General features: G+C 32.3%; 3 protein-coding genes across 4 annotated transcripts; 1 reads left to right on the top strand and 2 right to left on the bottom strand.

The window, feature by feature from the left end:
- Positions 1 to 185: 185 nt before the first annotated feature.
- On the top strand, positions 186 to 4784 carry LOC110992850 (histone-lysine N-methyltransferase Suv4-20). Of its 2 annotated transcripts, XM_022258823.2 has the most exons (3): positions 186 to 598; positions 917 to 1246; positions 1324 to 4784. In XM_022258823.2, exons 2-3 carry the CDS (start codon positions 926 to 928, stop codon positions 3058 to 3060), a joined length of 2058 nt encoding a protein of 685 aa, XP_022114515.2. In that variant the 5' UTR covers positions 186 to 598; positions 917 to 925; the 3' UTR covers positions 3061 to 4784. The 2 variants fall into 2 exon arrangements, with proteins under 2 accessions (XP_022114515.2, XP_022114517.2); XM_022258825.2 differs by lacking the exon at positions 186 to 598 and having other exon boundaries at positions 649 to 1246.
- Positions 4776 to 6088, bottom strand: LOC110992851 (RING-box protein 1A). The gene is made up of 5 exons (XM_022258826.2): positions 5868 to 6088; positions 5729 to 5756; positions 5502 to 5623; positions 5337 to 5422; positions 4776 to 4939 (listed from the first exon to the last, which is right to left on the bottom strand). The coding sequence occupies exons 1-5, from the start codon at positions 5958 to 5960 to the stop codon at positions 4927 to 4929; spliced, it is 342 nt and encodes a 113-aa protein (XP_022114518.1). The 5' UTR covers positions 5961 to 6088; the 3' UTR covers positions 4776 to 4926.
- Positions 6089 to 6356: 268 nt separating this feature from the next.
- On the bottom strand, positions 6357 to 13586 carry LOC110992835 (proton channel OtopLc). The gene is made up of 10 exons (XM_045633297.1): positions 13318 to 13586; positions 12382 to 12495; positions 11112 to 11229; positions 10818 to 10905; positions 10022 to 10230; positions 9346 to 9693; positions 8951 to 9154; positions 8626 to 8849; positions 7277 to 7472; positions 6357 to 6548 (listed from the first exon to the last, which is right to left on the bottom strand). The coding sequence occupies exons 1-10, from the start codon at positions 13407 to 13409 to the stop codon at positions 6357 to 6359; spliced, it is 1785 nt and encodes a 594-aa protein (XP_045489253.1). The 5' UTR covers positions 13410 to 13586.
- Between the last annotated feature and the right edge of the window lie 248 nt (positions 13587 to 13834).

The raw sequence follows: 13834 nt of genomic DNA, 5'->3' as shown, positions 1-13834 counted from the left end.
GTTCATGAACTAGAGAAATATACCAATCATTAAAAAAATAATCGTAGCTAACTCCTTTTCAAGAAAGAAGTCCCGCGACCCGCGGTGATTTTTGGAACTAATTTTGACAGGTCGTCAATTTACATTTTACAGAGACCAAATCCTAAATATAAACAGACTATATTTTCAGTTAAACTTAAGTTATAAATTGAGTTTACTCTTAAGAAATCATTTGTAAATAAATTATATTAAAATATTTGTATCAATTTTCTTTGCTATAAATCAATGGCAGCATCAATAGTCTAAAAGTAATACAATTCTTGTATTTCCATCGGTGGTCTATAGTCTTCATAAATACGCTTATCCAATGAAGTTTTATATGATGAAGTTAACGAAAACATGGGGAATGGTTGTTTTTCAGAGTTTCTTATGAGTTTTTCAGTTAGAAAAACAATCTCTTTTAGCGTTATCATGTTGATACAATCATACACTCCAAACTTATAATTTATTAATATCAAGAATAATATAATAACCTAGTAATACTTTCATTGTGAAGTGATAATTTAGTTGATTTTGATTGTGGAAATAATCATGGTTTTAAAGTAATTTAATAACTTAAGTAAGTGTTCGTAAATGAAGAAGTGTGTATTTTTATAGATTTTTATATCTTTAATACTCTTGTGCGTTTAATTAAAGAGAGAAATATAGAAAAAAATTGACGTGTCTCAATTTGAGTTTTGTGTCCGGCGGCCATGTTTGTGCCTTAGTAATTTTTTTTAAATGTATATAAAATTCGAAATTTGTTTCTAATAAAACAAATTGTGGTAACGAGCATACATACTTCAAGGCTACGAAATACGCCTAATCATAGATATATGATGACTTAAATTCTTAATGAAAATAATTGACGCATTTTAATGTTGGCGTCTTTGTTTAGGTGTTCAGAATGGTTGTTGGATCCACTTCTTATCCAGGGAGGCAAGTGCTCCACAAAATGCAGCCAATGGGTATGACACCTAGGGAGCTGTCCGAGTACGATGACTTGGCGACCGCACTTATAGTGGATCCCTATCTAGGCTTTTCAACCCATAAAATGAATATTCGATACAGACCACTAAAGACAAATAAGGAAGAATTGAAGAAGATAATTAAAGAGTTTATTCAAACCCAAGATTATAATAAAGCTTATTCAAAGTTAGCTAATGGAGATTGGATGCCAAGGCATTTTAGTAAAAATAAACATCAACAAAATAAACTAAGAGAACATGTAAGTTTAACTAGTTTCAAACACTTTATTTTCGTTTTTGTAATAAACGAAATTGTAATGATTTCTTTTTTTTTCAGATATACCGTTATCTTCGAGTATTTGACAAAAAAGCAGGGTTTGTTATTGAACCATGTTATAGATATTCTATGGAAGGCCGTGTTGGAGCAAAAATATCAACAACAAAAAAGTTTTACAAACATGAAAGGATAGATTTTTTAGTGGGATGTATTGCTGAGATGACAGAGGAAGAAGAAAAGCAACTTTTGCATCCAGGAAAAAATGATTTTTCAGTTATGTATAGCTGTAGGAAAAATTGTGCCCAGTTATGGCTTGGTCCAGCTGCTTATATAAACCATGATTGTAGACCAACTTGCACATTTGAAGCTACTGATAGAGGCAAAGCATTTGTTAGAGTTTTAAGGGATATAGATGTTGGAGAAGAGATTACTTGTTTCTATGGTGAAGATTTTTTTGGAAATGGCAATTGTTATTGTGAATGTGAGACATGTGAGAGACGAGGTAAAGGAGCTTTTTCTGTACAAAACCCACACGAAGATGATCAAGGTACCCGATATAGATTTAGAGAAACAGATAATAGAATTAATAGAACAAAAGCTAAATTAACACAGAAACCTGTTAATGGCAAAAGTAATGAAAAATCTCGAATAGCAAATCGGCAGGTTTCTAATATAGTCTCTCCTCTTAGTATGAAAGAGATGAAGCAAAAGGGTTTAACAAAGTATGATGCTGAGCTACTAATTGCACAGGGATGCATAGCTGATATAGTTGATGGATCAGATCAGAAAGAAACGCAAGGCAGTAGGGAATCATCTGTTTCTAGTAGAAGTGAGAGATTGAGACGGCGCAGGGATAGCAATCGAACACTAAATGGTATAACAGCCCAAACTGCCAGTTCCCAAAATCAAACAGAATACTCAAGATGCTGTAGTATAACAAGCTCACGGAGTAGTCATGATTCCCACTCTGGTATTGTATTAAGAAGTCATAAACGTCTAATGGATACCTCAACTTCACAACCAACTTGTTCTAAAACTAGAAACAATTCAAAAAGTAGTTCAGAAGCTAAGTTAGCAAGGAATCATATGGCCCCTAAAACAGAACCTAATCTTCCTACATTGGAAGAAAATAAACATATTAAAGTGGAGCCTCCAGACCAAAAGTATAACACTTTGACAGAACCTAGACCTTGTGATATAAAGAGTGAACCTGATACCATGGAATCTCCACCACTACAAATAGAAACATCAATTCCAGTGAAAATAGAAACGCATGAAGTAAGTGAAACTCCAATAGAAGATAATACATGCATAAATGTTGCAGAACATATTAAAACTGAAACTGAGAAGTGTGATTTAATAGAAAATGTGAAACCTAGTGAACCTATTGATAATAACAAACAACAACTCAAAGTTAATTCAAATAGGACTGAAGAGTGTAAAAAACAAGCAGAATCTGGCCCACCATGGGTTGTAGAGAATCCAAGCAAGAGTAGTGAATGCCCATGCACTCCGCCACGTAGGGGCTTAAAGTTAACGTTGCGGGTAAAACGAAGTCCAGTTGTTGAAGAAGTTATGGATTGTAGGAGTACAAGTGAACCGCCTGAGTATGAAGTATTACGCTTAGAAGGAGTAGACCCCGAGACAGCACGTCGTATCAAAAAGCGCCGACGTTCAAAAGAGAGGCATCGTAAACATAGTCCTATCCGTCCTCTGCCTCCAATGAAACGCTTACGGTTAATATTCGGTAACGAGAGTCGAACTATTGACTTACCTCCAGCCATAACGGCAGACTGACAGGCGCAAGTCATATGGCGTTATATCTCCACCGCTTTATATCCAATTATTAGTTTAATTTCCTCAACTGACTAGGATTATTTTGTGTACTATTTATTTAATGTTAGACTTGAACTCAAATGCTGTGTGATAGGCATTAATTTATTTATTTCATGAGAAGTAATAAAATCATTAGGCATATTGGCACAAAATCCTTGGTGATACTCAAATCAACTTTTTATTATATTGATCTTCACTTGTAAATTTAAAGTATTGATCAGCAATAATCTAAAATTCAAAACTTGCTGGTCATAATTGTTCAAATTTGTCTAAAAGCGTAATAAAGATTTTCCTAGTTTACCTTTCATTATTCATTATCTTCATTCCATGAATTAAATGTATTTTATCTTATGTACACTATGAAACATTGATCAAATTAAATTTATTGTGTAGTTTAGAGCTAAACATGTAAATTGTTTTTTTTTTGTATTATATAGTAATGGTGTAATAATGGAACAAACAAACATTGTAATTATGCTAGCATAACTGGAATGCATAGTTTTTAGTTAGGCTAGTTTGTGGCTTCATTATTGTTTTGACAAGATTTTGGAACAACCAGTACAGTATTATCTTCATAAGAGAAAATATTACTTTCATTACTAAAAAGGCTCATGCTCTACCAGATCTTTTTTTTTACCCAATCTGTAAAAGATTACCTTTATCAAATAAATGTTAACATAACTTCATAATATTATGATGCTGGCTACACATTTTAGGATAAAATAAGTAGATAACTGTATTGTCTATATAATATTAAAAGTAAATGATGCATAGTTCATAATTTTAATGATATTCAGATACAAATTCAGTTTTTATGAATCACACCTTATTTTGAGCAATTGATGTTCACAGTACCTTTTTATTATGTATTTTAAGCTGTTATAAACATGTAAAGATTTGTTTTTAACAATATTTTATAGAAATTTTAATTTTGGGTCTTAACAATAGCTTCTAATTCAAATTTTATATTAAACAAATGATGCATAGTACTGGCATCTTAGTTGCTAGGGTTTTACATGTCCATTGTTTCTTCTAGGTGAGTTATAAAATTTTCATCTTAGTTGCTTCCAAGGTTTTATGAAAAGTTTTCAGTACCTTATACAATTTTGAATAAGATGCCTATCTGTCTATATATAGAATATGTCAGTTGATATTAATTGGTTATAGTTGAGGCTATGTTATGCTTGTAATTATAATGAGGATTAGAAATGTTGAATCTTGTGAAATTTGGTCAAAATCATTAATGCGCATCATTTACATTTAATTGAATATGTTGAAATTGTATAAATGTAAAAAAATAGTGATAACATTAATGGAACTAGTTATGTGATATTCCCAAAAGGAATAGTAATTATTATAATAGCAAGGAATCTACATTTGAATAGACACTTGGTAACAGGCAATTCTGTTATCCTATTTGTTATTGGACATGTCTTAATGTAATAAAATGCCTCAAATCCGTGTATTGTGATTTATTTTGGATTTCATGGCAATTATAGTATTAAGTATTTACATTCAACTGCCTTAACTGTGATTTTCATCAATAAAAGTGTTGTTTTAGACATTGGCACAGGTCTATGTATTATTAAGGTAGGCTGGTTAATATTGTTTTGTGCATGCAGAACTTAATTATTGTGGGAGTGTACAGTTATGTACTTTAAAATAAATATTACGTATCAGGCTGATTTGCTATTTTTTTATTCACCAATATTATATTTTGTTACAGTTTAGCATAGTAATAATGACCTCGAAGTTAATTTATTGGTATCTTAAAAAATATTGAAAGATAATAGTATGAGAAATGTAGTTTGGGGCATGTGTGAGGCTTCAATGACCATACCTGAAAAAGAAAAATATTAGATTAGCTAGGTAAGCAGACAGCTGATAATTTTTTTTTATAAAAATGAAATTGCAATTTTTTAAATGAAAGTCAAGAATTTCTTGGTACCAACATTATGATAATACATCCCTCAAACTATAGTAGTTAAATATACCAAAATGAAATACTGATATCCTATTACCTATTATAGACCTATGATATCCTATTATACATCCAAGCAGTGTTGTTTAAACACATTATTAGAATAAATTCTTTAAGAAAACCTAATATGGTTAACAGAAATTGTGCTATTAAAACTTCAGCACTTTCAAAATAAATCTATGGGATTTAGTCAATATATTATACCTTAAGCAAACAGTTTATATAATTTTTTAAATATTTATAAGCTATCACTTACTTTTGGAACTCCCATTCTCTGTTGTCCAAGGGGCACACTTGTCTGGTTTTCAACCAACGAGAAATACAATGAAAATGAAAGGCATGCTGAAAAAAAATTCAAAAAGTTTATGATATTAATAGGTGTTGCTATTAATATGTAGCCAGATAGTAATTTTTATCTTACATTGCATACTCCCCAGGCAACAGTACATTCCTCACTTGTTGCAGATGCTTGATTGGCCTGACATTCTATACAGAGATCCATAATATGGTTTCGGCAAATTGCGCAGTTATCTACCACAATATCTACAAAAACAAAAATATATTAAATGTTTTGAAAATCGACATGTTGTTTTGCTTTCTTTGTTTCATGTTAGGTTAAGCTTGTATATTATGAAGGAAAATACATACCCCAAGCCCAAAGGGCTACGGCATTCCACTGAAAAACAAAATTTGTGTGTTTAGTTAACAAATAGAATATTTTTAATAAAAATAAATTATTTCACGCGCCTGGTCTCTCGGAAAAAAAGATGATATAGCAATAAATTACCTTTTTCACTTCGAATCTTTTTTTATCACCTTTACTACTACTTGATGAGGCCATTTCTACCTCTTCTTCGTCAACATCCATTGCGGAAGCCATTAAATTTTCGAAATACCTTATTTTTTATCAAAAATTGTTAAAATAAGTATGAAAACTACAATTTTTGTAATTTGTATGATTGAGATTGTTGATGCGGTACGGTACTTGAGATGTCAACCTGACAGAAGTGACAGTGACTTTTGAGACATTCTATGTTATAATGTAGTCTAGTGACATTGATAAATATATATTGTAGTCAAAACTTTTGCAATTGACATTATTTCTATATATTTTAGATCATTGGCATGACTCTTCCCCATAAACTGTAAAACGTTTTATGTTCAATAAAACAATTTTGTTAATTCAACTACAAATACTATAATTTTTGATTATATTATTGAAAAAGGGATTAAGTCACAGGATGATTCAAAATTAATGTTTAAAATAAAACAAAGCTTAGGCCACATGGTTTTTTAATTCAATATCATCAGTTATTATAATATTGTCCAATTCCGTATTTTTTCTTCTTTTATAGGAATTTTTCCATATTTCATAGAAACAGACAGTCGCTTGAAATCGATAGCAGACTAAAAGTGGCACGGAGACATGAGTGATTAGAGTCCAAGCCCAAACTCCATAAAATTGCATCTAAAACATATTTTTCTTATCATATCACTTTCTTTAATGCTTTAATTAACTGGAAATATCAAAGTGTCTCCGCCAAATAGGCAATAATATCTAAATGCGAAAACACCGTGTATATATAACTACAACTATGTTACATGCAAGACTAATAGGTTATAATTCTAAGCTCGCAAATTAAATTATAAACACAATTCGACGGATACATAATATACTGTAATTTGCACTTGCTGTCAAATGAAATGCCTGATTAGTAATTTAAAAACCAAGAGTAGACAAAACTATATATATATATATATATATATATATATATATATATATATATATATATATATATATATATATATATATATATAGTTTATAACTACAACTATGTTACATGCAAGACTAATAGGTTATAATTCTAAGCTCGCAAATTAAATTATAAACACAATTCGACGGATACATAATATACTGTAATTTGCACTTGCTGTCAAATGAAATGCCTGATTAGTAATTTAAAAACCAAGAGTAGACAAAACTATATATATATATATATATATATATATATATAATTCTTCCTACTGAATTGAGCTGACTTTTAAAGTTGACAGTAAAGTCGAGTGACATTTAATGTTAAACTAATATTTGCGTCTTACCGTTTCTCTACGTAAAGAAGTTTCAATTTAAAAAGAAGAAAGAAAAAACAGATATTTATTAGTTATCTATACATAAATGTGTTTTATTATCTATACCTGTAAAGGATGAAACTCAGCTCTTGCATTTTTCACACGATTTAGCAGCCACAGCGCGAAGTTTCCCACCAACAGGAATGTCACCAATTGTCTCCCAAGTCGCCTTTTATAATTCGTGCAGCGTCGAGACCATGCATCCAGGATTAGAAGGGTCTGGCAAGAACTTTGTATAATTGCACATAGTGGAGATATAATTCTGGAAATTAAAGAATATTTGCGTACAAGCGTCAAGTTAACATAATGACTAATTTCTATCAAAAGAAAGCGGATGTTCTCCCATAATTCACCATTTACTAAGCATACAATTTTACTGATCATTGATAAATAAACTAGTGATCAAAGGATATCTATTAAAATAGTGATAATAGGAAACGCATGAATGTTTTGTCACTATTACGCACGTGTAGTTCTCTAGATAACGACGTTTTATACTTATAAGCATATAACTTTTCTCTATGTGATAATATAATATGTTTTTTTCCCTTAGGAGTAGAGACTCTTGGGCCGTGGGCTCAATTGCACAGACGCTAATTAAAGATTTAAGTTGGCGCGTAGTAGATAGAAAAGATGGTGACCCCAGAGCTGATGATTGCCACAACGAATAATTGAATATACGAATTTTTGTTGAGTTTAATGCCAGTTCTTCTCTTCCGTTCTACGCCCTTGATTTGAGAATTGGCAGTGTAAATTGGAAAATGTAAAATTAAATTCATTTATTATTTCTTTTTTTTGACGTTCATAAGTGTACATTATATCACCTATATGAATAAATAAATTTTGACTTTGACTTTGTAATTCTGCTTAAAAGCTTGAATACAAAGACCAGATAAGTGCAGGGGTGCACTGCATAGCATAGTATTTTGAACGGGAATGTCAATTTCATCTCCTCTACTATTGTCATCTTTTACGGTGCAACCCAAATACCGAAATTTAGCAGTTCCTTTATAGGTTATATCCTTTAAGATTAATTGGCCGATACGCCTATTCTTGTATCGTTTCATGAGGAGACTCTCGGTTTTTTCCTGGTTGATCTTAAGTCGGACTTTTAACACTGTAGCGATCTCCCGGACTTCTCCAACGTTATCTCCATCAACTCACATAGTCTTACTCCTACTTACCCCAATATAGCACTGACGCACTCTTACTTGATCGCGCAGTCCAATGTCAAGTAGAAAATGTTAAAAAAAACTGACTACATTAATTACAAAATTAAAACAAATATTAACCTATATAACCTACTATTTACAAAGAAAAAACATCCGATATGAGTAGATTTATTTTAAATTAAAAATAAATCGCTAATGGAAGTCACACACTATATGTGCTGTTTCGAAGGCATGAATTCTTACCTAGTGGCCCTTCTCGCTTCAGGGTACTGATGTAAGTGAAATGCAGCCCCAATAATTTGAAATAAATAATATAGATAGACACCGAATTGTGTTACGAGCAACATCGCGTGCTCTAGCGGCAGTGCGTTGATTACTTGTCGCAAAGCCAAAGAACGCATTCTATAGAGGCAGGCTACGGATGAAAGTGTCATTATCACGAATAAAATTGTCTCCCAGATGTTGATCTGAAAAGCAAACAAATAGTATGTTGGTAAGTACGATTTTTATATAAAATCACTTTAACGGTAAAATAAAGACCAAAATTCTAAATACGTTAACAAGTTACCTGTAACAAGGCAAGTTCAACGTGTTCCTTCTTCTGAAAGAGTCCATTGAAGAGCATCAGACTGACAATCGTCCCAGCAAGTATTGCTACACCCATAAATAGTCCCTTATGGGCACTTCCGCAGTCCACAGAAAAATGCAAATTCGATTTTACTCGACCACAACATCTATTGTCTACGCCACTGTTTGACACTTTAGCAGTTTTCTAGAAGATGTAATTGTTTTTATTGATATATGTATTTATAAAACGACTACGGTAATAATATTATTTTATTTATTTTTCTGTAAAATTAGGAGCATTTCATATTATACACTTATGTTTTTGATGTTCATAAGTGTATATTGTGTTACTTAATGAATAAATGAATTCGAATTTGAATAAAATAAAAATCTTACCGATCCTGGAACGGTGCAAATGTCATTCCATATAACCATTATAATAATTGAGCACAGAAGGCTGTATTCAACTCCACAAGGTCTTAAATACGGGTTCATTGACCTTATGAGTGGTGTTATCATATCAGAGACACTGCAGGTCCAAACTGTAGTTATGTTTGTCCCATTAATTATTGAGTAAGTTGTCACATTCGTTTGTCTCAAGAATGCGGGTTTTTTATAGGCGATCGCGACGATATCGTCTCTTGTTTCTTGTATTACAACGTTCAGCCATTCGCATACATTTGTAGCTATTAAGTGCATGAGACCGAATCTGTCTAGGACCACGCCTCGCATTGGATCTAAAATCTAAAAAAAATTGGACCGAAAAAAACAATGTAATTTATTTAAACATTGTTGTTTTGAAAGAAATGAAAAGGCTTTTTATTTTATTATTTTTTATTATTTCGGAGCTTACAAGCATCACTAGGAATGATACTATCTAGATGGGATATCTTTGATACCTTGGGGGATGAGATTTGTATGGACCCGTTAGCCCCGTCTCATTTCACTCGAGCAAGAGCAAAAGCCTCAGCTTGTATTGAGGGCTTCTATAGGTTTTTAAAATTATTTTAGTGTTTTTTCTATAGTAAGTTTTATTATTATTATCTAAATAAAATATTGTTTTAAAACTTACGTCTGTGTATGAGAAAATGAATATTGTCTGTCCAACCATGAAAAGTATTCGTAAAGCCGGTTTTAAAGCGACAATGATCAGTTGACAATCGCCTGAAAGATCAAAGTACTCCCCAAATTGTAGGCACGAATAAATTATGGACCCCACGCTGAATCCCGCCACACCCATATGTAGGTAAAAGCTTCCGTAACGTATACGTATTAAGTTTTCTGAAAAGTAAATAATGTGGAATTGTTTGTGTGATAAAAAATTGAGTACCATTCTGTAGTTATGGACTGTTTTTTTTTAATTTGCATTATTTTAATCAAGTGCCTTCTGTGCCTAACACATGTCTTAGACCCAAATAGATGTCGGTTTCCTCATAATGTTTGGTTTGTGTATACATATTCAAATGTTACGGGTATTTTTTTATAAATATTCATTTGGATCATTTGACAAATAAATCAGTCGCTACAACCTTTTAAGGTCTGTGCCCTAGATTTCTGAATCTGTTTCCTCATCATTTGTCAGTCTTATAGGCAGGTAGGCGATCAGCCTTCTGTGCCTGACATACGCCGTCGACTTTTTGGGTTTAAGGCAAGGCCGTTACCTCACGATGATTTCCTTCACAGTTCGAGCCAATTAAATGCACTTTTATAAAGAAAATCTATTGGTACACGGCCGGGTTACGAACCTACAACCTCAGGGTTGAGAGTTACACGTAAAATCCACTAGGCCAACACTGCTGCATTTGACGCAAAAGGTGTTTGAAATACATACCATTTCATATAAAATATTGTATATAAATGTACATTACCATCTCTTCTTCTTTTGGCTACTCGAAGGTGGTAAAACGTGTATGCCAGGAAAAGCATACTTGTAGTATATAAATATATTGTGAATACCTAAAAAATAATGCATAAATAAATTAAAAAACACAGAAAATACAACGAAGATTCTGAGTTTTTACGGTTTGAGTTGAATATATATTTTAAAATTATGAAATATAAAACAGGCGATCTTTTCTCAAACACTTCTATCTGTAAGAACATAGTCTTATACTACTGACGGAGTCAAAAAATCGGTTAATTTAGAGATATTATTAACTTACATCTGACGAAATATTCGTGGACAATTCGTTCTGTATAGTACTTGTTACTGGCAGAGCTAAACCAATTACAATCAATAGTTTAGCATAAAACGCAGAGAGCACAACAGTCATTGATTCGCTGTAATTAAATGAGATATTGGCCTAATTAGTGAAATGTGGCAAATGTTATCATTAAACACTAAATTAGAATGCATTTTAGATAAATTGTTTGCAGCGTAAATGTTTTGCTGTGCGTAAATTAGCTACGAACAGGTATACAGGAATTGTTCGTTTATTCTTTGAATTGATAGAACTTGTATGGTGTATTTTTTCAGTAAAACCTTTGTTCATTTGTTTCTTAGGTTGCACAGATGATGAATAATAAAAAAATTTCGCCATGGTTATCAAAATATTTATTTTATTTATTTTTATTTACCTTCCTAGAAGTTATAGATCATTGCCGTGTAATGCTTTCAAGAGTGATTAGATTTTTAAAGACAAAGCATCTTTTTGACAACAATTAGGTATAAATTACTTAACTGTTCTCATTATTATGACATTCTGATAATTAATATGCCTAGTTTTAAACGGCTGCATTTTATTAATTAACAAATCTGAATGCAATCCTTATTTGCAAATAAACTATTAAATTATTTTATTGAAAATATTGTATTTGTCAATTGTTTCTGTTCAGTTTAGAAGAGAAGACAAATAAAGTACGTTGTTGGTTTAGCCCAGCTACCCACTGAAGTATTTCCGAACCAATTCTACTGAGTGTCCTTCAAGAGAACAGCGTAAAATTCCTAAATGGCCGACAACGCACTTGCGAGCCTCCCCGCAGATTTTTTTACAGAGCGTTTGCTCTATTACAAACTCACAAGAAGAACCAACCACAGGGTCATCAATTAAGAGCTGATACCAGTGAGTTGCAGATTAAACCTTACCATTACAATGTTTAAATGTACATTACTATTTCATGATGATAAAAAAATGCTATGTCGTAAAAGTACTCTTGACAATCAACACGAAATGGCACCCAGTTTGTCGAATTACCCCGCTTTCAATCGCAGACAAATAAACTTCCGATTAGAATAGTATTGTAATAATTTATATTTTTCTCTATTAGAATGAAATCCTTGATGAACATACTTAAAATGCCATAGCAATTAAAATAAGATATTGGCCTAAGTTATAAGTTGAAAAATATAAGTTGTGGTGTAACTAAGCCTTGTGCATAGCAATGTTAATAACATTTTACGTGTCACTTTAAGACTTTGTTTTGGTAACTTACTCTCCATGAGACAACCGCGGTGGGCGGGACTCTGCTGGAAGCTGTTCAACGCTGGAACTACTACTCCGGGGCAGCACTATGCTCAGTCGGGGCAAGAAATGTGGTGTATGGTCTCTGAGAATGATTAAATAAATAGAAGTGTTTAAAATTCTGGGCCTCATTTTAGAATCTGTTTCATGATCATTTTTAAATCGAATTGGTAAATAGGTGATTAGCCTCCTGTGCCTGACACACGCCGTCGACTTTTTGTGTCTAAGATATGTCGGTTTCCTCACGATGTTTTCGTTCCCCGTACGAGCGAGTGTTAAATGCGCACATAGAAAAAGACCATTGATGCACAGCCGGGGATCGAACCTTAGGAATGAATGGTGAAGCCACTGGGATAACAATGCTCAATACAAGGGTTTTAGGTTTAATGTAAATGGTTTTAGGGTTTAATGTTAATGGTATTCGATTTGATTTTTTCTTTCGAAATGCGTTTGGAGATAATGTGGTTTGTGTTTTAGGTTAAACTTTAATTAATTTTTACTTTAATTAACTTTACTTTATGTCTGATCTCGTTAGTTTCAATTTCATCATAATTTTTCTAGTATACTTGACATGTGTTTAATGATTGCCAAGATGAAGCATTGAGCAGTTACAAGTCGACAAACATACAAACAAACTAAACATAATCATTAGAATTAACAAATTTTGGACAAAGCTTGATAATTTTTATGACTACAGATGATTCATCACTTAAAATTCCATTGTGAGTCACGAAAGTACTGAAATTGAGACACTCAAATTGAAACGCCATTTTGAAAAACATTTTATCTACAAAAGACAATATGAACTACAAAATTGCAAGTCTAAACCGAGGAATAAACTAAAGAACATATTAATTACATAGGAAAATCTAAAACAGGACCGGTTTAATGAAGACTTCCGACTCACCTTTCATCTTCAGGCACGGGTACCAGCGGTTCAGCTCTTTCCCGCCATTCTTTACTTAGACTACGATTTAAATTATCCCTTTTCTTCGCCATAGATCACGTCACAGATTACTTAAGGGCAATTATTTTGAATTTGGAATTGCCTTTGTAAATTTAATTTAGAATATTTTTTACGAGATCCGATCACATGTGACGTGAACACTGAACTGTGCGCACGTCATATTTACCGTCGCGTATGTGCTTATTACTTGATCATTTGTAAGGCTCAGGGTGTGAAGTGGTCAAGTGGACATTCTTATTCTTTAATATATCTTTATACGATGTTATTATCCTTTTAATGTGTTAATGCTATTTATAGTTATTCTTCCGCACTTTAACATTTAACAATATGTAGATTAACTGATAGATTTTCAACTGTTGCTATAATCTAGTACAATTTTTGACTATGTTGTGTAGTTTTGCTTTATTTACCTTACGCGGATTAAACACACACACACATTTAACCCCGAGGTTGTGCA

This window comes from Pieris rapae, chromosome 22 (assembly GCF_905147795.1).
Source record: "Pieris rapae chromosome 22, ilPieRapa1.1, whole genome shotgun sequence".
Classification (NCBI taxonomy): domain Eukaryota; kingdom Metazoa; phylum Arthropoda; class Insecta; order Lepidoptera; family Pieridae; genus Pieris; species Pieris rapae.
The sequence above is the reverse complement of the archived record's forward strand: the minus strand, read 5'-3'. Positions and strand labels throughout refer to the sequence as shown.

What these genes read in the sequence shown, in the direction of transcription:
- LOC110992850 (XM_022258823.2), top strand. Translation starts at nt 926, where the DNA reads ATGGTTGTTGGATCCACTTCTTATCCAGGGAGGCAAGTGCTCCACAAA. An exon ending in AAAATAAACTAAGAGAACAT is followed by an intron (nt 1,247 to 1,323) that starts GTAAGTTTAACT and finishes TTTTTTTTTCAG; the next exon opens with ATATACCGTTATCTTCGAGT.
- LOC110992851 (XM_022258826.2), bottom strand. Translation starts at nt 5,960, where the DNA reads ATGGCTTCCGCAATGGATGTTGACGAAGAAGAGGTAGAAATGGCCTCA. An exon ending in CGTAGCCCTTTGGGCTTGGG is followed by an intron (nt 5,624 to 5,728) that starts GTATGTATTTTC and finishes TTGTTTTTGTAG; the next exon opens with ATATTGTGGTAGATAACTGC. An exon ending in TTGCCTGGGGAGTATGCAAT is followed by an intron (nt 5,423 to 5,501) that starts GTAAGATAAAAA and finishes ATTTTTTTTCAG; the next exon opens with CATGCCTTTCATTTTCATTG.
- LOC110992835 (XM_045633297.1), bottom strand. Translation starts at nt 13,409, where the DNA reads ATGGCGAAGAAAAGGGATAATTTAAATCGTAGTCTAAGTAAAGAATGG. An exon ending in CCCGTGCCTGAAGATGAAAG is followed by an intron (nt 12,496 to 13,317) that starts GTGAGTCGGAAG and finishes AATCATTCTCAG; the next exon opens with AGACCATACACCACATTTCT. An exon ending in GAAGCGAGAAGGGCCACTAG is followed by an intron (nt 7,473 to 8,625) that starts GTAAGAATTCAT and finishes TTTAATTTCCAG; the next exon opens with AATTATATCTCCACTATGTG.